Raw genomic sequence first — 22,984 nt, forward strand, 5'->3', positions numbered from 1 at the left:
TCAGGACTGGTCTTAGTACCTAAGCCCCAAGATGAATCTATTTCCTGGGAATCTCCCCCAACCTTCCTGTTTCTGCTTCCTCTCCACCGCGGCCAGGTTGTTGACACTGGTCTCAGGCATGACCCTCCCTGGGACCAGCCTCTGGCCCTCACCTTGTCATAAAGCTCTGCTGCCCCCCTGCCCAGCCCATCCAACTCACTTGCCCTAACACATCTATGTGCCCCAGTCAGATGCCTTCTGTCTCCAGGCCTCAGTTTGCCAACTGTACAGGAAACAATCGTTGTTTTTGTTTGGTCTTCTACAAATAGCCTTTGGCGCATGCTAGACTAGTTCCCTACTCCATCCTCAGGCTGAGCACAAGGGCTACTTCACCTCTGGTTCCAGAGAGGCAACACCTAGGCCTATAATCCTCATTCTTCAGGACTTTGGAAATGGCCAGAGCCGACCTCTTCAGAGTCTGTGTGGCAGTTCTGCGGTTTCCTGGGAATATCAGGCAGCTGTGCTCTTTCTGAGAGTGTCTCCTAGCAGGTCTAGGAGAAGGGAAAGGTGGATCCCTATTCCTAGTGTTTAAGGGTCTGGACCTAACAATTCTTGAAAGCAGAATATCTTGGCTTTTAATGCTTCAAGCCAATAAATGCTTCATAAGCCTTTGACTGTGTGGATCACAATAAACTGTGGAAAATTCTGAAAGAGATGGGAATACCAAACCACCTGACCTGCCTCTTGAGAAACCTATATGCAGGTCAGGAAGCAACAGTTAGAACTGGACATGGAACAACAGACTAGTTTCAAATAGGAAAAGGAGTACGTCAAGGCTGTATATTGTCACCCTACTTATTTAACTTATATGCAGAATACATCATGAGAAATGCTGGGCTGGAGGAAGCACAAGGTGGAATCAAGATTGCCGGGAGAAATATCAATAACCTCAGATATGCAGATGACACCACCCTTATGGCAGAAAGTGAAGAAGAACTAAAGAGCCTGTTGATGAAAGTGAAAGAAGACAGTGATAAAGTTGGCTTAAAGCTCAACATTCAGAAAACGAAGATCATGGCATCAGTCCCATCACTTCATGGCAAATAGATGGGAAAACAGTGGAAACAGTGTCAGACTTTATTTTTCTGGGCTCCAAAATCACTGCAGATGGTGATTGCAGCCATGAAATTAAAAGATGCTTACTCCTCGGAGGAAAGTTATGACCAACCTAGACAGCATATTAAAAAGCAGAGACAGTAATTTGCCAACAAAGGTCTGTCTAGTCAAGGCTATGGTTTTTCCAGTGGTCATGTATGGATGTGAGAGTTGGACTGTGAAGAAAGCTGAGTGCCGAAGAATTGATGCTTTTGACCTGTGGTGTTGGAGAAGACTCTTGAGAGTCCCTTGGACTGCAAGGAGATCCAACCAGTCCATCCTAAAGGAGATCAGTCCTGGGTGTTCATTGGAAGGACTGATGTTGAAGCTGAAACTCCAATACTCTGGCCACTTGATGCAAAGAGCTGACTCATTTGAAAAGACCCTGATGCTGGGAAAGATTGAGGGCGGAGGAGAAGGGGACGACAGAGGATGAGATGGCTGGATGGCATCACCGACTCAACGGACATGGGTTGGCTGGACTCCAGGAGTTGGTGCTGGACAGGGAGGCCTGGCGTGCTGCGGTTCATGGGGTCCCAAAGAGTCAAACACGACTGAGCGACTGAACTGAACTGAAGCCAATAAATTGTTTTTGCTAAAGCTGATTGGGTTGGGTAACCTGCCACATCTCGTTAGGTAGGCCCTGACTGAAGCAAAGGACAGATATCCTGACTTTTACGCTGGGACAAACCAGGGCGCTTTTAATGTCCAGCTGGAGCCAACTGAGGAAGGTCACCCAATCTCGTTCAGGCTCCCTCCCCCCATTCTAAAAGTGAAATAGCAACCGGTTATCCTCCTAGCAGCTCAGTGTCTTCAGAGTGGTGAGCCACCCTCCCAGTGGGCCAGTTCCTAGGACCACCTCCCCGATGGAAGACGCTTGGAGGGTGACGAACAGTCTTCCCATCCTTTGATGCCCACCCTGTGCCCACCAGACAGGGAGCACAGACAAACCACAGATCAGAGGCCATCACAGGAGGAGAGTCCAGAGGAGCGGCCTGTAGAAAAGGTGCACCGGATTTTAGGCTGTCAGGGGTTTTCCAGGTGAGAGAGTCGGTAGTGGGGAGGGGCCAGTTCAGCTGCAGAGTCCAGCAGGAGCCATGGCGTGGAGGGTGCCGTCTGATGCTTGTAGTGGGTCCCACCTCCAGGGGGTGGGAGGCGAGCCACAGCGGAGGGTCCTGAATGCAGGGCTGGACTTACGGCCTTGATCCTGAGGCCCGCAGCAGAGCAGAGGCCGGGTGAGCGGGGACGCCTCGGGGATGGGTGGCCTCAGAAGGGAGCCCCGCGGCAGGCTCCCCCGCAGCCCCACCCGGCGCTCTGCGCGCCCAGCCTTCCCCCTGCGGCCGCGAGGGGGCGCCGCGCCGCGCCGCTCGAGGGCGGCCGCCGGAGTGAGGCGGGCTGCGCCCCCGGCCGCGCGCGGCGGGCGGCCGGCGGCCGGCAGGGTCCGCGGCGCCGCGGGTCGGCGGGAGCGGTGGGCTCTGCCCATGGGCCGAGCTCCGACACGGGGCGCGCCGGGAGCCGGTGAGTCGGCGCGCGGCCGGGCGGGGCGCAGGGAGGAGCTGCGGCGGCGGCGGCGGGTCTCGACGCGGAGGGGCGCGGCTGCGAGCCCGCGGGCCGGCAGGTGGCCGGGCCTCCGCGCGCGGACTCGCGGGCTGACCACAGGCGCGCGTGGGTGGCAGGGCGCGGGGCCGGCCGGCTGGCGGGGCCGGGGAGCCCGGCTCGCCGAGGTGCGCGCCGCTCGGGCGGGGACGGTGGGAGGCGGAGGCGCTGCGGGGCGCGGGTGCGTGCGCGGGGAGGGCGCACCCCCGGCCGCCGGGCTCGTGACTCTGCCGCGCGAGCACCGCCGCTCGCCTTGGCGCGAGGAGCAAGCTTCCCCAGCTGCTCGAGTGGCAGGAAAAGCCAGCCTGGGCCCAAAGCCTACCCAACACGAGACCTCAGTTTCCCGGACTGTGAAATGGGACCAGGAAGGCTGACCTGCCGACTGCTTATGAAGATGGCAGAGGGCCTTGTGTGTGGGAGAAGAGGATGTTGTCACCTCTAAAGCTGGGATAGGATGGAGGAAAAGATCGATGCGAGAGAGCCTGCAGGGGCAATGGGGTCGGCTCCGGGTTCTGGGTGTGTTCCTCATTAGTGACGGTGGGCAGGGCCGGGAGACCTGGAGTCCGCTCCTCTCTGCGTCCACGTGGGTATTGGGAGGCCTGGAGGGGAAGAGGCCAGGGAGGCTCCTGCCCCTGCCCCAGACTCAGCGTGGGGAGCAATGTTAAAAAGACAGACAAGCCAGCCTGGGGTATGGAGGGGCTCACCCTTGTCCCTGTCTCCTGGTTCTCTGAGGCAGGTGTCCTGCTGAGTCTCAGGAGTCAGAGAGGTGTCCTGGGAAGATTTGCTTGCAGGCGGGTGCCGTGTCTCCGTCTTAGTTGAAGTTACTGAGGCTTAGAGCAGTCACAGGACTTGTTCAAGGTCTCAGGATCGTCAAGTGGCAAAGATGGAGTTTCAGTCATGTAGGACTGGTTCCAAAAGCCGTACTTCAGTCACTGTGCCAAGTAACCAGGAGAGGCCTGGGTTTGTTGCCTCGCTTGCCTACAGCGTTGCATTCCTTAACTCCTGTGTGCTGTCTGCTGCTGGCCCTGAGGAGTGCTTACAAGCAGATGTGGGAGAGGGGAGCTGAATAAGTCATCTAAAGTGAAGCCAAGGTAATGGCAGGAGATGAGTGGTAGGGGAGAAAAAAAAACAGAGTAATTAGGCTGGAGCCTGAGGAGGGGGTGAGGAGAGGCTTACCCTGCTCAGAGAGGATGTGTCTGAGCCGTGACCACTGACCGCGGCTGTGACGTGACTCCCACAAAAAAGGTCCAAAGGTGCAAGGCCCCTGAAGCAGGCGCAGGTGGGAGGAGGGAGGAGCTGAAACAGAGCCAGTTTTGTGAGCTGTGGAGTTTGAGCTTTCCTCCAGGTGCGACGGACAGGCCCCGGGGTTTCGAGTTTTGAGTATTGAAAGGATGTCCCTAAGGTGAGTGGAGAGGACTCTCAGGAGCAGGACAGGGAGCAGGGAGGAGGCTGTGGAGCCTGCCAGAGATTCTCAAGGTTAGCCAACCAGCTGCCAGATGTGGAGTCTGCCATCCTGGCAGGGCCAGGGGCTCAAGAAGGGCAGGGTCTTCTGCAGGTGGTGGAGTTCTTAGCTGTTGTGGACAAGAGAACCAGTTTGGTCTGAAGCCCTACCCCTCTTCCAGCATCCTTCCGGGTGCCCATCTCAGACCTCCCTGTGCCTGGCAGGGGATGGAGTGCCTGCCCCGAATGTGTAGAGATGAGATGCTGGGTGTTCAGATCAATCTCTGCATCCTCTCATATGTTCCCATAAGTCTTTGAGCTAATCCAGCTCTGACTTGTACTTTGACCCAGGCCTAGAGTCAGCCATTTCTCAAGAAGCCTTGGTGTCTTTTAGTGGGGTTGTGGTGGGGGTTAGAAACCAGTATCTGAACGTTAGATAGAAATGCTCATTGCTACCATGGCGTCATTGACCCTAGACCTTCTCAGTGGTCTGAACCAAGCACTCCTTTTCTAAAATTGAAAGTTAATAATAGTTCCATCTCCTTTCTCCTACAGTATGAACCTGGTTCCCCCAAAATATCAATATAAAAGTTGAGTTATATTTTATTCGATGGAAATTTTTAGGACTTAAGCCCAGGAGGCAGCATCTCAAGTAACCCTGAGACAACTGCTCCAAGGAGGCGAGAGGGGCAGCCAGGCTATATAGAAGTTTTGCAACAGAGGGCAAATAGTCTAAAGTCCTAAGATTACTGTAAATTAAAGAAAACCAGATATCTCATGTTAAGGAACCTAGCACTTTTCTATGTGTGGGAAGATGCAAGAGTCTGGGCTTACTGAAATCATTCCTTTGATTAGCTTCTCAGCTAGCATCCTGTGTTTTCAAATCCCGAGTTTCCTCAGGGCTCACCGTGAGGAGTGGCTGCAGTCTGACGGCTGCTGGATGGCAGGTATTGTTCTTTCCTGAGTTCCCTCAGGGCTCACCAGCTCACCATCCGTGCTGGCTGCAATTGCTGATGACTGTGACATCCTTTGTTTACTGACATGGCAGGAAATATTCCATTTCTCAGTAATAATTTGCTTAACCCTAGAATACACTCAAAATACTTTCAGAATCACTACATCGGAACCAACCAAAACCTACCAGGGCACGTTCAGGATTTCTTTGGCTGTCAAGTCAGCACTATGTAAATATGTTATCGACTTGATATACCATTAGTTTCTTCTGTTTCTGTTTGCACACAATTCTTTTTTTCCCCTTTATGATATAATTTAATTTTTGAACGTTTGTTTTACATGGTCCAAAGGTCAAAACTAAAAAAAAAAAAAAAAAGAAAAAACGCTGTATTTGAAGTCTCAATCCCATTCCTGCCTCTTTCTTCTTGTTCCCATACTATGGTATTTGAAATAATTTCAGGTGTATTCTTCCTGAGTCTCTTTTGTTAAGCAAGCCACTTATAAATTATTACAAAAGTTAGTATATATACATCTTTTTTGTGCCTTGCTTTCTCAGTTAGAAATATCTTTTTACTGGTTCGTAGAGACGCTCCTCGTTCCTTTGTACTGCACATTGTACTCCATTCTGAGGCTGTTCCTTACTTATTCAACTATCTTGCGCATTGACATTTGGGTTTTTTTTACAAGCCTTTGCTATTAAAAATAATGGAATAATATATAACTTTGCACATAGGTTGCTTGTATTTGTGGAGGCATATTATTGATTCTAAGAAGGAAGAGTAAGTAAATATTTATTTTGTTAACTATTCTTGATTTCCCTCTCCCCAAATTCTGCACTCCTACCAACAGGCGTGACAGTGTGTTTCCCCCACACCCACATGGACCTGAGAGCCAGTAAATAGTGTTTCAATACATTTTAATTTGCATTTCAATTATTATGAGTGAAATTAGACAGCTTTTCATTTGCTTATGAGTCATTTGATCATCTTTTTTTCTGTAAATTGCCTGTCTATATATTTTGTCCATTTCCTTTTGGATTTGAGGGTGTTCTTTTCTTTGGATTTTTAAAATTTTGTCTAAAATACATATTAGAGGTAGTAGTGCTTTATTTTTGTTAAATTGTGACTATTTCTCCCAGGTTTCTTTTCACTCGTTCATAGTGAGTTTTACCATTAAAAACTTCTGTTTTGAGACCATTGATTTAGTCATTCTTTTCATTTATTGCATCTAGATTTTGAATCCTAGTTAGAAAGGCTTTTCTCAGCCCAACTGTAATGGAATTCACCTCTGTTTCCTAATAGTCTTTTGGTGCTTAGTTTACAGATCCAGTAATCTTTTTCCAAATATCTATCCGACATTTTTTTTTTTCTTTAAGAATGTAATAATAAAAAAGGTGGGAGTTCACAAGCCATCTGTAGGCCCCTCGGTGCTGAATCACCTTCTCTCCTCAGACACTGCCTTCAATACATCCTAAGAAAGGAGGACACGTTGTATGTGGGGAGGGGGGCACTGATCCCCTTAGAGTTTGGGCAGACTGCCTGCTGGTGCCAGGATGATGCCAAACACATAGAAGAGGCCCAGCAGAAGGTTGAGCTTGGCAGTCTTTTGGGGCAGTTTGTTGAAGGTCTGGCTTCGGAACTGCCTCTCAAGGGAGAAGGCCATGGGGATGGTGAGCAGGGGCAGAGCCAGGCTGATGCTGCAGTGCACAGCCAGGATGCTGAAGGCCAGGTAGGGCAGGAAGAGCAGGGTGTTGTAGAGCACGTAGGACAGCGTGGGCCCGATGAGGATGGCGAGTGTGACGATGCCAGCCTCCCGGTCGGACTCCATGTCCCGGGTGTTGTTGGAATGGAGGATGGCCTCCGTGCTGAGGGCGAGGGGGATGGCGTAGAGCAGTGGGAAGACCGCCAGGGACCCCACCTGGACGGCGTAGGCGAACATCACAGCCAGCGGGCCGAACGTGATGAGGATGACGAGGTCCCCCAGAGCCAGGTACTTGAGTCCAATTCCGCCTGTGTAGAGAAAGGAGCCAGACAGGCCTCCGAAGTAGATGAGCGCTAAGTGCTCCAGTTTGAGAGGGGACAGACAGTAGAGGCAAGCGGCACAGACACAGCCCAAGGTGTAGAGGAAGACTCCAAACCGAACGACATCCTGGGGCTCCAAGATTCGGTCCACCAGGGTCCTGTCATCACTCTTTTTGTGGTCAGTGCCCTTGGAAAAGTCGTAATAAGTGTTGACCAAATTGCCAGCCCCGTGCACCGCGAGGACAGCTATGGCACAACCCACCAACAGCCTGGGATCCAGGACGCCTTGGGATCTGTATGCCAGGGCACTGCCCAGGGCCACCGGGGTAAGTGAGGCGCTGAAGCTCCAGGGCCGCAGGGCCAGGACATAGGAGGCGCACTTCTGCCTCCACGAGCGCTGCGGAGGTCTGTCCTGCTGAGGACAGCCATTCCCCAGCAGGTCTCTGTCCTCGACCTTGGCCGTCTCTCCTGCGTGGATGTTAATCTTCTCCGCCATGGAGGCTGCACGTGTGTTAAGTCAGTGGTAGTGAGCCACCCACTGCGCAGCGTTCGCGCTAGGGCGAGGACGGACGGGGTGGGGCGACGGACCTGACCTTCTTCACTTCCACCACGGACAGGGATGGGGAGGCGGTGGGGTCCGGGGGCTGCAGCGAGTGGGCCTGGCACCCCAGGAGGCCCGGCGGCACCGCCCCGACCTCCTGTCACCTGTGTAAGCCTGCTTCCTGACCCCAGCCCCGCCCGCCCTAGAGCCCGAGCACGAGCCTCGACCGCCACCCCGGGGCTGCCAGGGCCCTATCCGACATTTTTTTAAAGGCCATCTTTTCTCTGGTGATCCGAAATGCATTTGTGTCATATACTAAATATCCAGATGCAGCTGGACCCGTTTCTAGTCTGTCACGCAGCTTTATCCCCTTGCGTGTGGGTGTCACGTGTAGGAGCTACACTGTGTGTGTCTGTGTGTGTCTGTGTGAACAGCAAAGAAAACTGTATCTACAACTGTTGCAATAGAGGAAAGAGATTGAACTCAATTCTCATTATTATGCTTTGATATCTGGTAGGGATAATCTTCCTTCCACTGCTTTTATTTCACAGTTTTCCTAGCTATTCTAACATGTTGCTGATATCTTTTGTTAGGATCATATTAACTTTATGTATAACTTCAGGATAATTGATGTTTTTATGAAGTTGAGTAATCTTGTACAGAAACAAGGAATGTCTTCATTTGTATTTAAGATTCCTTACTTATATATTTGTTCAAGACCACTTTCAGGAGCATTTTGAAGTTTTCTTCATGGTCCTTGTCAAGTTTATTCATGAATATTTTACCTTGTTTGTTCCTATTATGATGGGGAAAACTTTTCCCCCATCATATCTTTTTTTCATGGCTTATATCTTTTTGTTTATTTTTTTTTCAACATAATTAAGATTTATACAATTCTCACGTAACAGTATGATACAAATTCTATTCAAGTTCCCATAGATGGTAAATTCAGTTCAGTTCAGTTCAGTCCCTCAGTCGTGTCCGACTCTTTGTGACCCCATGAAGAGCAGCACGCCAGGCCTCCTTGTCCATCACCAACTCCTGGAGTTCACTCAGATTCACGTCCATCGAGTCAGTGATGCCATCCAGCCATCTCATCCTCTGTCGTCCCCTTCTCCTCCTGTCCCCAATCCCTCCCAGCATCAGAGTCTTTTCCAATGAGTCAACTCTTTGCATGAGGTGGCCAAAGCACTGGAGTTTCAGCTTTAGCATCATTCCTTCCAAAGAAATCCCAGAGCTGATCTCCTTCAGAATGGACTGGTTGGATCTCCTTGCAGTCCAAGGGACTCTCAAGAGTCTTCTCCAACACCACAGTTCAGAAGCACCAATTCTTCGGCACTCAGCCCTTCACAGTCCAACTGTCATATCCATACATGAGCACTGGAAAAACCATAGCCTTGACTAGACGGACCTTTGTTGGCAAAGTAATGTCTCTGCTTTTGAATATGCTATCTAGGTTGGTCATAACTTTTCTTCCAAGGAGTAAGCGTCTTTTAATTTCATGGCTGCAGTCACCATCAGGAAACACTAAAATATATTCAGGGGCATAAAACAAGGTGCAAAAATTACATGATCTAAATATATTGAAATCATGCAGAGTCTGTTCTCTTATGACTGTGGAATTATGTTAGAAATCAATATTGAAGATATTTGAAAATAACCCACATATTTTTAAGTGCAGTGTGACGTTTACCAGGAGATATCTTCAAGTTAGCCATCCAAAGCCTCAATAACTTAGACTGAAAAAAACACAGAGGGTGTTTGCAGAGAATAAAGCATTGAAATGAGAAATTAATATTAAAGATACTTTAAACAAAATCCCATGTATTTGGAAATTAAATGATGGGTGTTTCTAAGAAGCCATAACAAGAAAAATTAGACAATATTTGTAATAGAATAATAATGAGAAAAGAGTTTACCATAATTTATTTCACACAGCTGAAGCTACTCAATGCATTTAAATACAAAGTGGAGTCTTGAATAAGGTATAAAAATGAATAATGGACAGTGGCATAAAACTTTGTGAAATTTGAACAAAATCTGAACTTTAGGTATCTCTTGCTAATTCCTGTTGCTAAAACCAACAACAGGTTTTTTAAATTTTTTTTACAACTTAGTATTTCTTTATATTCTCTGAATTGGTTTAGAAGTTTCAAGCCTCATTCACAAATATTTTTAATCCCTAAGATATATTGCCTTGACTTTTAGCACTAATACTAGATGCTAAAAAGCATGGAACTATATCAAAGTTTTGCATGAATATAAATTAGAAATGTGGCATTGTACACATTCTACACATACGAAGTCAAACAAGTGGAATTGAAATATCATGGATTTTTTAGCTAGGCAAAAATTCATAAATTTTCTAAAATATATATATATCATACATACTATGTAGTACATATACATATAGTATATACATATAGTACTACATACATATAGTGTGTATAATATATATATGTGTGTGTGTTTGTGTGAAAAAACCTTTTCTACTAGATAAAGGCTGGAGAAAGAACAAAACAAAAAAGAAGATGTGGCGAAGTTGGAAAACATAAACTAAATGAAATGGGAGCACTGAATAGGAAATAGAAAAGGAGAAAAAAACTAGATAACAGTAAAAGATCCTCATATAATCTGTTGTTTTTAAATATGGCTGCTCGTTAGAAACATATCTGGAGGTACCTGGGCCTTTGTATTTTTTCAAAAAATTCTAAGACAACTCTATTATGCATCTGGATTTTAAAAAATGTTACAGGTTTTTCTATTAAATGGTAGTTTTGATGATACAGAATTCTGTTATTTTCTGTTGATTAATCATGATACAATTATATTAAGCAAATAATACTTCAGTCAGTTCAGTTCAGTTGCTCAATTGTGTCCGACTCTTTGCAACCCCATGAGCTGCAGCACACCAGGCTTCCCTGTCCATCACCAACTCCTGGAGCTTCTTCAAACTCACGTCCATCGAGTCGGTGATGCCATCCAACCATCTCATCCTCTGTCATCCCTTTCTCCTGCCTTCAATCTTTCGCAGCATCAGGGTCTTTTCCAATAAGTCAGTTCTTCCCATCAGGTAGCCAAAGTATTGGAGCTTCAGCTTCAGCATCAGTCCTTCCAATGAATATTCAGTGTTGATCTCCTTTAGGATTGGCTGGTTTGATCACCTTGCAGTCCAAGGGACTCTCAAGAGTCTTCTCCAACACCACAGTTCAAAAGCATCAATTCTTCTTTATAGTCCAACTCTCACATCTATACATGACTACTGGAAAAACCATAGCTTTGACTAGACAGATGTTTTTTCAGCAAAGTGATTGATGTCTCTGCTTTTTAATATGCTATCTAGGTTGGTCTTAGCTTTACTTCCAAGGAGCAAGCATCTTTTAATTTCATGGCTGCAGTCACCATCTGCAGTGATTTTGGAGCTCAAAAAAATAAAGTCTGTCACTGTTTCCATTGTTTCCCCATCTATTTGCTATGAAGTGATGGGACTGAATGCCATGATCTTAGTTTTTTGAATGTTAAGTTTTAAGCCAGCCTTTTCACTCTCCTCTTTCACTTTCATCCAGAGGCTCTTCAGTTCCTCTTTGCTTTCTGTCATAAGGGTGGTGTCATCTGCATATCTGAGGTTTTTGATATTTCTCCTGGCAACTTTGATTACATAATCACAATAGTAAAAGATGTTTATCAGTTTTCACAATCAATACCCAGACAAAAAATAAAAGATAATTACAATTGCAAACTGTAATGGAAGCGTGATTAACCTAATAATTTGAAATAATTGCATAAAATTTCAGGGATTGAATAGAGTGATGTGGTAAGTGGAAGTGCCAGTCTTATGTCTTTTGGTTGGTGCACTTGATCCGTTTACAGATAAGGTAGTTATCAACATGTATAATCCTATTAACATTTTCTTCATTGTTTGAGGTTTATTTTGTATAGGTCTTTTCCTTCTCTTTCATTTCCTGCCTAGAGAAGTTCCTTTACCCTGTATTTTAAAGCTTGTTCGGTGGTGCTGAATTCTCTTAAACTTTTGCTTGTCTGGAAAGCTTTTGATTTCTCCATCAAATCTGAATGAGAGTCTTGCTGGGTAGAGTATTCCTCGTTGTAGGTTCTTCTCTTTCATCACCTTAAATATATGGTAACATTCCTTTCTGGCTTGTAAAGTTTCTGTTGAGAAATCAGCTGATAACCATCTTTGCATGAAGTGTTCCCTCAGTTCAGTTCAGTTCAGGCGCTCAGTCGTGTCCGACTCTTTGAGACCCCATGAATCGCAGCACGCCAGGCCTCCCTGTCCATCACCAACTCCTGGAGTTCACAAGACTCACATCCATCAAGCCAGTGATGCCATCCAGCCATCTCATCCTCGGTCGTCCCCTTCTCCTCCTGCCCCCAATCCCTCCCAGCATCAGGGTCTTTTCCAATGAGTCAACTCTTTGTATGAGGTGGCCAAAGCACTGGAGTTTCAGCATCAGCATCATTCCCTCCAAAGAAATCTCAGGGCTGATCTCCTTCAGAATGGACTGGTTGGATCTCCTTGCAGTTCAAGAGATACCAAGGGAACTCTAGTCTTTCCCATTCTGTTGTTTTCCTCTGTTTCTTTGCACTGATCCCTGAGGAAGGCTTTCTTATCTCTCCTTGCTATTCTTTGGAACTTGCATTCAAATGGGTATATCTTTCCTTTTCTCCTTTGCTTTTCGCTTCCCTTCTTTTCACAGCTATTTGTAAGGCCTCCTCAGACAGCCATTGCTGGGAAAAATATCAATAACCTCAGATATGCAGATGACAGCACCCTTATGGCAGAAAGCGAAGAGGAACTAAAGAGCCTCTTGATGAAAGTGAAAGAGGAGAGTGAAAAAGTTGGCTTAAAGCTCAACATTCAAAAAACTGAGATCATGGCATCCAGTCCCGTCACTTCATAGCAAATAGATGCGGAAACAGTGGAAACAGTGACAGACTTTATTTTCTTGGGCTCCAGAATCATTGCAGATGGTGATTGCAGCCATGAAATTAAAAGATGCTTGCTCCTTGGAAAAAAAGCTATGACCAATCTAGACAACATATTAAAAAGAAGAGACATTACTTTGCCAACAAAGGTGCATCTAGTCAAAACCACGACTGTAAAGAAAACTGAGTATTGAGGAATTGGTGCTTCTGAACTGTGGTGTTGGAGAAGACTCTTGAGAGTCCCTTGGACTGCAAGGAGATCCAAGCAGTCCATCCTAAAGGAGCTCAGTCCTGAATATTGATTGGAAGGACTGATGCTGAAGCTGAAGCTCTAATACTTTGGCCACCTGATGGGAAGAACTGACTCATTGGAAAAGACCCTGATGCTGGAAAGATTGAAGGTAGGAGGAAAAGGGGATGACAGAGGATGAGATGGTTGGATGGCATCACCGACTCTGTGGACATGAGTTTGAGCAAGCTCCAAGAGTTGGTGATGGACAGGGAAGCCTGGTGTGCTGCAGTCCGTGGGGTCAGAAAGAGTTGGACACGACTGAGCGACTGAACTGAACTGAACTGGTCTGGTGGTGCTAAATTCTCTTCAACTTTTGCTTCTCTGGAAAGCTTTTGATTTGTCCATCAAATCTGAATGAGAGTCTTGCTGGGTAGAGTATTCTTGGTTGTAGGTCCCTCTCTACCATCACTTTAAATACATGGTGCCATTCTCTTCTGGCTCATAGAATTTCTGTTGAGAAATCAGCTGATAACCTGATGGGTGTTCCTTGTATGTAATTTGTTATTTTTTCCCTTGTTGCTTTTAATATTTTATCCCTGTCTTTAATTTTCATCAGTTTGATTACCGTGTGTCTCTCTGTGTTCCTCCTCGGGTTTATCCTGCCTGGGACTCTCTGTGTTTCCTGGACTTGGTTGACTATTTGCTTTCCCATGTTAGGGAGGTTTTCAGCTCTTCTCTCTTCAAATATTTCCTTGGTTCCTTTCTCTCTCTTCTTCTTGGATGCCTTTAATGCAAATGTTGGTGCCCTTAATGTTGTCCCAGAGGTTTCTTAAGCTGTCTTCATTTTTTTTTTTCCCCATTCTATTTTGTATATTCTGTTCTGCAGCAGTGATTTCCACCATTCTGTCCTCGGGTCACTTATCTGTTCTGCCTGTTATTCTGCTGTTGATTCCTTCTAGTGTATTTTTCATTTCTGCTTGTTCTTTCGTTCTTCTGGTGTTTGGTAAACACTTTTTTTTGCATCTTCTCAACCTTTGCCTCCATTCTTTTTCTGAGATCCTGAATCATCCTCACTGTTATTTTTCTGAATTCGTTTTCGGGAAGGTTGCCTAATCTCCACTTCATTTAGTTGTTTTTGTAGGGTTTTATCTTGCCCCTCCGTCTGGGACAAAACCCTCTGCTTTTTCATCCTGGGTGACTTTCCGTAATGTGGCTTTGTTCTCGCCACTGAGGGATTGTGGTTCTTCTTGCTTCTTCTGTCTGCCCTCTGGTGGAGGAGGCTAAGAGGCTTGTGTAACCTTCCTGATGGGAGGGACTGGGGGTGGGGAAAACTGGGTCTTGCTCTGGTGGGTAGGGCCATGCCCAGAAAACCTTCCATCCCGTTATCCGCTGGTGGGTGGGGTTGTGCTCCCTCCCTGTTGGTTGTTTGGCCTGAGGTGACCCAGCCCTGGAGTCTGTGGGCTCTGTGGTGGGGTTAATGGTGACCTCTGGGAGGACACACACCGAGGGCATCTTCCAGGACTGCTGCCGCCAGTGCCCTTGTCCCCATGATGAGCCACTGCTGACCCCCAGCTCCACAGGAGACCCTGCAACAGTGGTGGTCGGCCTGGTTCAGTCTCCTGTGGGCTCACTGCTCCTTTCCCCTGGATCTTGGAGTGCACGCGATTTTGTTTGTGCCCTCCAGCAGGGGAGTCTCTGCTTCCCCGGTCCTGCCGGCCTTCACAGTCAGATTCCCTGGGGACTCTCAGTCCCTTTGTCAGATCCCCAGGCCTGACATGGGGCCTAGAACCTTCACAACAGTGGGAGAACGTCTTTGATGTTATTCTTCTCCAGTTTGTGGGTCACCGCCTGACAGATGTGGGATTTGATGGTATCGTGTTTGTGACCCTCCTGCCATCTCGTTGCGGCTTCTTTTTCTTTGGACATGAGATGCCTTTTTTCGTGGGTTCCATCATTCTCCTGCTAGTTGCAATTTTTGTTCTCTTGCAGGAGGAAATGAGCCCATGTCCTTCTACTCTGCCATCTTGAACTGGAAGCTTCTATTTTCTTTTTTTTTTTTAAGGAAACTCCATGCTGTTTTTTAAAGTGACTATACCAATTCACATTCCCACCAATAGTGCACAAGCGTTCCATTTTCTCCACCTCCTCACCAACGCTTGTTATTTCTTGTTCTTTTAATATATGTATATATATATATATATAATAGCCACTCTAACAGTTGTGAGGTGATATCTTACTGTGAATTTGATTTGCATTTCCCTGATATTTAGCAATGTTCTGCATCTTTTCATGTAACTATTGACCATCTATATGTCTTCTTTAGAAAAATATATATTCAGATATTCAGCCCATTCTTTTTACTTTTTTAAAAATTTATTTATTTATGATTGGAAGATAATTGTTTTACAATGTAGTGTTGGTTTCTGCCATACATCAGCATGAATCAGCCATAGGTATACATGCCAATTTTTAAGTCAGATTGTTTGTTTTTTTTTTAATGGTTTTTGCTGTGAAGTTGTATGAGTTTGAAATTTTTTTTCAATTCCAAATAGTAGGAATGATGAAAGTTGGGTGGACTGGGAGGAAGGCCCAGGTGAGGTAAAGGTTGATAATATTCCACCACCCAACTTGGTGGAGGGCCTCCAAGCATCTAATTTATTATCATGCTTCCTAACTTATATGTTAGAGATAATCTTATGTAGCCACCATTCCATACTAATGTCACTTTCAGTGAATGCTAAAATGTTAAGTGGAGTTCTCATATTTTCATGCCATGCTTTTCGTGTTGGTCTGTACTCTGGGGACATCTCACTCTGTGAGGATGCAATTCCCACTTTGGAGACCACTAAGTTAATCAGATCCGGGGATCACCAGGGTACCTGTCTGCAGCAGACCCTGGTGCAGGGCAGCCGTGTCCTCAGGATCATGCATGGGTGATCTTGCTCAGATTGACCCGAGAGAGACTCCCAGGAGAGGCTATGCCTCCACTCCTCTGGAAGGTCAGGCAGGAGTCAGGCAGAATGCGGGTGGTCGGGCAGGCCGGGAGGAAAGCGAGAGTCAAGGCCCCTGGCACTGGAGACCCCAGGAGCTCAGAGCCGGCTCTCTGCATCTTGGCTGCGAGCAGCTTGAGGACAGGCACGGAGTCACCCTTGTCACTGCCGTGCTGCACAAGGCTGGGAGCACAGCTCAGGAGGGCTCTTGGCCTTCTAACCAGCCACTGCCCAATTTCCCTGTGAATCTGAGCAGACCGAGAACACTGCAGAACCAGTCAGCGGCGTCAGGAGGGAGGACCCAGTCTCTGAGGGCCAGGGCAGGCCACCCTACACCTCACACACCTAGACACCACCTGGGCGGGCGCACTGGGCTGTGTGCCTGGGCTGATCCTCAGAGAAGGCTAGCCACAGTCCAGAGCCCTGGCCGGGAGGTGCAATCCATTTGTAACATATTTCCATGAAAATGGCTGAAGTGTCCAGTTCTTTCACGTTTAACAGAAATGTCTCCCCAGCTCAGGAGTTCTGACAACCAGTTGTCTCGACAAACCCCTTAAGAATAAAATATTGCACACGTGACTGTTTGTGTGAACATGTGCAAGAGGAATTGTGGAAAGGGTTAGGGATGCTGAAATGACAGTGTGTGTGACAGCTGCTCCCCTAATATGAATTGGAGGCCCCCAGTGGCTTGTGGTTTGAAAACAGATGTTTCTGCGTAAATGCAGCCAAATTCTATTAGCACTTTGGATGATGAAAGGGACGTTAAGTGTCTGCATGTTGCAATTCTGAAATGTTTGCCAGGGAAAATGTGCTTATATTTTGCAAATAGTGAGTGCAAGAAGAAGGAACAAATTAGATTATCACACTGTATGCACCCAATTTCATGAGCAGAGTCCTTGACAGATGCATGTTGTATATGATAAATGTGATCAGTGGTATTGCCCTCAATGAATGATGTGGCAGCCCCTCTTTCCTGCCTGTGGCCATTTTCATCCTTGGCTCAGACAGGGAAGGCAGCCCAAGGTCACATGGCACCCAGGCCTCCTGGGACTTTCAGGGAGAAAGTCACAGATGTTCCTTTCATTAAAAAAGTTTTACTGGAGGATAGTTGGTTCACAGTGCTGTGTTAGTTTCAGGTGTTCAGCAACGTGAATCATACATGTATAAAATGCAGTTACGTATGCATATATTATATGTATGTAAATACACACACATGTGTTTACTTTTTTAGATTCTTTTTCTGTATAGGCCATTGCAGAGTGTTGCAGAGTGTTCCCTGTGCTACACGGTAGATCCTCATTAGTTATCCATCTTATGTATAGTAGTGTGCATACGTCAGTCTCCTGGTTTATCCCTACTCCCCTTACCCCCCTGGTAACCGTAAGTTTGCTTTCTACATCTGTAACCCTCTGTTGTGTAGACAAGTTCATCTGTACCCTTGTTTTAGATTCCATCTATAAGTGGTATAATATGATGTTTGTCTTTCTCTGTCTGACTGACTTCACTCAGTATGACAGTCTCTAGATGCATCCCTGTTGCTGCATGTGACATCATTTCTTTCTATGACTGAGTAAACTTCCGTTATACACCACATGTTCTTTATTCATTGCTCCACTGGTGGGCATTTAGGTCGCTTCCATGGCCTGGCTATAGTTCTCCAGTGATGACTGGCGTGTATGGATCTTTTCAAATTATGGCTTTCTCTGGATATATATCCAGGAGTGAGATTCTAGTTTTCTCTTTTTAAAGGAACCTCCGTATTGCTCTCCACAGTGCCTGTACCAATTTACATCCCCACCAACAGTGTAGGAGGATTCCCTTTTCTCTGCACCTTCTGTGTTACGGGAAGCACACTGATTGAAACTGCCCACCCTGGCCAGGCACCATAGTAACCATTTGCATGAGTTATTTTATGACAGGAGATCCTGATAAGGAATACAGAACTAATAGGCTACCGCCAATCAGAAGAGTTCGGGAAAGGTCGAAAGGAGACTGTGTGTCTGTCCACTTCCCAGAATCCCTCTCGCTAGCATCCATCTTGGCTGAGCAATGCGGGCGCCACCAGGAAAGACTGATTGGCCAAATGATTGGCCAAAGACCACCCAGAAACTAATCCCATCACCGTAAAACCCAAGACTGCGAGCCACGCGGCAGAGCTGGTCTCCTGGGTTCCTTTACCCTACTGCTCTCCACCCGGGTGCCCTTTCCCAACAAAATCTCTTCCTTTGTCAGCACATGTGTCTCCTCAGACAATTCATTTCTGAGTGTTAGACAAGAGCCCAGTTTCGGGCCCTGGAAGGGGCCCCCCTTCCTGCAATATCTCTAGCAATTGTTGTTTGTAGCTTTCTTTGATGGTGGTCATTCTGACCGGTCTACAATGAGATGACACCTCATTATAGTTTTGATTTGCATTTCTCTAGTGATTAATGATGCTGAGCATCTTTTCATGTGTCTGTTGGCCATCTGTATGTTGTCTTTGGAGAAATGACTATTTAGAACTTCTATTTGTTTTTTGACCGGGTTGTTTGTCTTTTTGATATCGAGCTGCATGAGCTGTGTTTTGGATATTGATCCCTTGTGGGTTGCTTCATTTGCAAATATTTTCTCCCATTCTGAGGGTTGTCTTTTCATTTTGTTTATGGTTTCCTTTGCTGTGCAAAAGCTTTTCATGTTAATTAGATCCTATTTGTTTGTTTTCGTTTTATTTTCATTACTCTAGGAGATGGATCCAAAAAAATCTTGCTGCAGTTCATGCCGACCAATGTTCTGCCTATGTTTTCCTCTTGGAATTTTACAGTGTCTCGCCTTACATTTAGGCCTTTAATCCATTTTGAGTCTATTTTTGTGTATGATGTGGAAAACTGTTCTAATTTTATTCTTCTATATGTAACTATCCAGTTCTCCGAGCACCACTTATTAAAGAAACTGTCTTTTCTCCACTGATGTTCTTGCCTCCTTTGTCATAGATTAGGTGACCGTAGGTGGGTGGGTTTATCTCTAGGCTTTCTTTCCTGTTCCACTGATCTATATGTATATTTTTGTACCAGTAACAAACATACTGTTTTGATACTGTAGCTCTGCAGTAAAATGTTTTTCTTATGGAAATTCTCAAAACATGTAAAGAATAGGATGAACATGAATTGCATATATTCCCCCCCCCAGCTGCTACACTGTTAGCTCACAGCCCATCTTCCTGTATCTGTGCCTCCATCCTATTAGGTATTTAAAGCAAATGCAAGACACCCTATCGGTTCCTCTGTCATGACTGTGATATGCATCTGATAGGGATTTTATGTACAAGCAGCATGCCATTGATACACGTAATGAAATTAATAACAATTTCTGATTATTGTCTAATAGCCAGCCCATAGTCAGATACCTAATTACTTCAAAAAAATTTTTATAGTTGATTTGTTCAAATCAGGATCCTAGCAAGTTTCACACAGTGCATTGATTTTTATAACTCTTTGTTGTTGTTCAGTCACCCACTCGTGTCTGACTGTTTGGGACCCCATGGACTGCAGCATGTCAGGCCTCTGTGTCCCTCACCATCTCCCAGAGTTTGCCAAGTCCATGTCCATTGCATCGGTGATGCCATCCAGCTATCTCATCATCTGCCACCCCCTTCTCCTTCTGCCCTCAATCTTTCCCAACAGCAGGGACTTAATGAGTCAGCTGTTCGCATTAGAGAACCAACATACTGGAGTTTCAGCTTCAGTACCGGTTCTTCCAAAGAGTATTCAGGGATAGTTTCCCTTAAGATTGACTGGTTTGCTCTTGCTGTCCAAGGAACTCTCAGGAGTCTTCTCCAGCACCACAGTTCCAAGGCATCAATTCTTCAGCACTCCGCCTTCTTTATGGCCCAGCTCTCACAACCATACATGACCACTGCGAAGATCATAGCCTTGACTATACGGACCTTTGTCAGCAGAGTAATATCTCTGCTTTTCAACACACTGTCTAGTTTTGTTATAGCTTTCCTGCCAAGAAGCAGACATCTGATTTCATGGCTGCAGTCACTATCTGCAGTGATTTTAGAGCCCAAGAAAAGGAAAGCTGTCACTGCTTCCACCTTTTCCCCTTCTACTTGCCATGAAGTGATGGGGCCAGATGCCATGATCTTTTCTTTTTGAGCCAGCTCTTTCACTCTGCTCCTTTACCCCCATCAAGAGGCTCTTTAGTTCCTCTTTACTTTTTGCCATTAGACTGGTATCATCGTCATACTTGAGGTTGTTGACGTTTTGCCCACCTGTCTTGATTCCCGCTTGTAACTCATCCAGCTCAGCATTTCTCATGATGTGCTCGGTGTATAGATTAAACAAACACGTTGATAGCAAATAGACTAGTCCTGCTCCTTTCTCAATCCTGAACCAGTCAGTTGGTCCATACAGGGTTCTAACTGTTGCTTCTTGACCTGCATACAGGTTTCTCAGGGGACAGGTAGGATGGTCTGGTTACTCCCATCTCTCTTTAAGAGCTTTCCAAGCCTATTAAGATCCACACAAAGGCTTTTACATAGTTGATGAAACAGGTACATGTTTTTCTGCAATTCCCTAGCTTTCTCTATGATCCAGCGAATGTTGGCAATTTGATCTCTGGTTCCTCTTCCTTTTCTAAACCCAGCTTGGACATCTGGAAGTTCTTGGTTCACATAATGCTGAAGCCTAGCGTGCAAGATTTTAAGCATGACCTTACTAGTATGGGAGATGAGGGCAATTGTTCGATGGTTAGCACGTTCTTTAGCACTATCCTTCTTGGGAATTGGGATGAGAATTGACCTTTTCCAGTCCTGTGGGCACTGCTGGGTCTTCCAGATTTGCTGACAGAGTGAATGCAACACCTTGATGGCATCATTCTTTAGGATTTTGAGTAGTTCTACTGGAATTCTGTCTCATCCACTAGTTTTATTAACAGCAGCGCTTCCTAAGGCCCGCTTGGCTTCACTCTTCAGAATGTCTGGCTCTAGGTAACTGACCGCACCACTGTAGTTACCTGGTTCATTTAGATCTCTTTTGTACAGTTCTTCTGCACGCTTCCCATCTCTTCTTCATCTCTTCAGCATCTACTAGGTCTCTACCATTTCTGTCCTTTATTTTGCCCATCTTTGGACAAAATATTCCCTTGATATCTCCAGTTTTCCTGAAGAGATCTGTAGTCTTTCCCCTTCGGTTTTTTCTTCCAGTTTAATACACTGTTCATTGAAGAAGCCTTCTTGTCTCTCCGTGCTGTTCTTTGGAAATCTTTCTCCCTTGATTTTTGCTTCTCTTCTTTCTTTAGCTATTTGTAAGGCCTCCTCAGATAACCAATTTGCCTTTTTGCTTTTCTTTCTCTTTGGGATGGTTTTATTCGCTGCCTCCTGTACGATACTAGGGACCTCCATCCATAGTCCTTCAGGCACACTGTTTACAAGTTCTAATCCCTTGAATCTATTCATTACCTCCACTGCATATTCATAGGGGATTTGATTTAAGTCATATCTGGCTGGCCTAGTGGTTTTCCCTGCTTTCTTTAGTTTAAGCCTGAATTTTGCTATGAGAAGCTAATGATCTGAGCCACAGTCATTCCAGGTTCTTGTTTTTGCTGAATGTGTACAGCTTCTCCATCTTCAGCTACAAAGAATATAATCAATTTGATTTCAATATTGGCCATTTGGAGATGTCCACGTGTAAAATCATCTCTTGTGTTGTTGAAAAAGGGTATTTGCTATGACCAGTGCATTCTCTTGGCAGAATTCAGTTAGCCTTTGCCCTGCTTCATTTTGTTCTCCAAGGCCAAACTTGCCTGTTATTCCAAGTATCTCTTGACTTCCTACTTTTGCATTCCAGTCCCCAGTGATGGATAGAACATCTCTTTTTGGTGTTAGTTCTAGGCAGTCTTCTAGTTTTTCATAGAACTGATCAACTTCGGTTTCTTTGGCATCGGTGGTAGGGGTGTAGACTGGGATTACTGTGATGTTGAAAGGCTTGCCTTGGAAACAAACGGAGATCATTCTGTCATTTTTGACGCTGCACCCAAGTACTGCATTTTGGACTCTTTTGTTGATTATGAGGGCTACTCCATTTCTTCTATGGGATTCTTGCCCGCAGTAGTGGATATAATGGTGATCTGAATTAAATTTGCTCATTCTTGTCCATTTTAGTTCACTGATTCCTAAGGTGTCAATGTTTATTCTTAACCATCTCCTCCTTGACCATGTCCAATTTGCCTTGATTCATAGGCCTAACATTCTAGGTCCCTATGCAGTGCTGTTTTTTTGCAGCATCAGATTTTACTTTCATCACCAAACACACCCGCAACTGAGCATCATTTACGCTTTGACCAGATGCTTCATTCTTTCTGGGACTATTAGTAGTTCTCCGCTCTTCCCCAGTAGCGTATTGGACACCTTCAGACCTGGGGGATTCACCTTTCAGTGTCATATCTTTCTGTTGTTTTATGCAGTTCATGAGGTTCTCATGGCAAGTATACTGGGATGGTTTGCCATTCCCTCTTCCAGTGAATCACATTTTGTCAGAACTCTCCACTATGACTTGTCCGTCTTGGGTGGCCCTGCCCAGCATAGGTCATAGCTTCATCAAGTTATACAAATTCCTTTGCCACCACAAGGCAGTGATCTGTGAAGGGGGTTGTAACTCTTAACTCTCTTTTACTTTATTATTCTCTATTTTTTTCTATAAATAATCTCCCTCCCCTATCTTTTGTTTTCTTAAGGAATTTTTTGGTCTTTACTCCGTTGATGTTTTAGAGAAACAAGAGACATCTGTTCTGTAAAATGTCCCATGTTCCGAAATTGGCTGCTTGTCTCTTTCTGTTGTCAATGAACTTGTTTTTTTCTACCCCCCATACTTGCCTAACTGAGCAGTCTGAGCTAGAGCAGCACTGTCCAGTAGAAATATCATGGAGCTCTATGAATAATTTGAAATTTTCTTGTAGCCACATTAAAAATGGTGAATTTAAGATCAGTAATACACTTTATTTAACCAAACATATCCAGGATATTATCATTCTACTAGGTAATCAATATAAAATTGCCAGTGGCATATTTTACATTCCTTTTTCACATGAGCTTTAAAATCAGACGTCCGTGTATGCTTGCAGCATGTCTCAGTTTGAATATTGTGTCATCATTGGT

The 22,984-nt window shown here is 45.5% G+C and overlaps 1 protein-coding gene across 1 annotated transcript; it reads right to left on the reverse strand.

Moving 5' to 3' along the window:
* Positions 1 to 6,626: 6,626 nt before the first annotated feature.
* On the reverse strand, positions 6,627 to 20,147 carry LOC138085540 (ubiA prenyltransferase domain-containing protein 1-like). The gene is made up of 2 exons (XM_068979979.1): positions 20,045 to 20,147; positions 6,627 to 7,646 (listed from the first exon to the last, which is right to left on the reverse strand). The coding sequence occupies exons 1-2, from the start codon at positions 20,145 to 20,147 to the stop codon at positions 6,643 to 6,645; spliced, it is 1,107 nt and encodes a 368-aa protein (XP_068836080.1). The 3' UTR covers positions 6,627 to 6,642.
* Between the last annotated feature and the right edge of the window lie 2,837 nt (positions 20,148 to 22,984).

Source organism: Capricornis sumatraensis, chromosome 9 (assembly GCF_032405125.1).
Source record: "Capricornis sumatraensis isolate serow.1 chromosome 9, serow.2, whole genome shotgun sequence".
NCBI classification, from domain to species: Eukaryota; Metazoa; Chordata; class Mammalia; order Artiodactyla; family Bovidae; genus Capricornis; species Capricornis sumatraensis.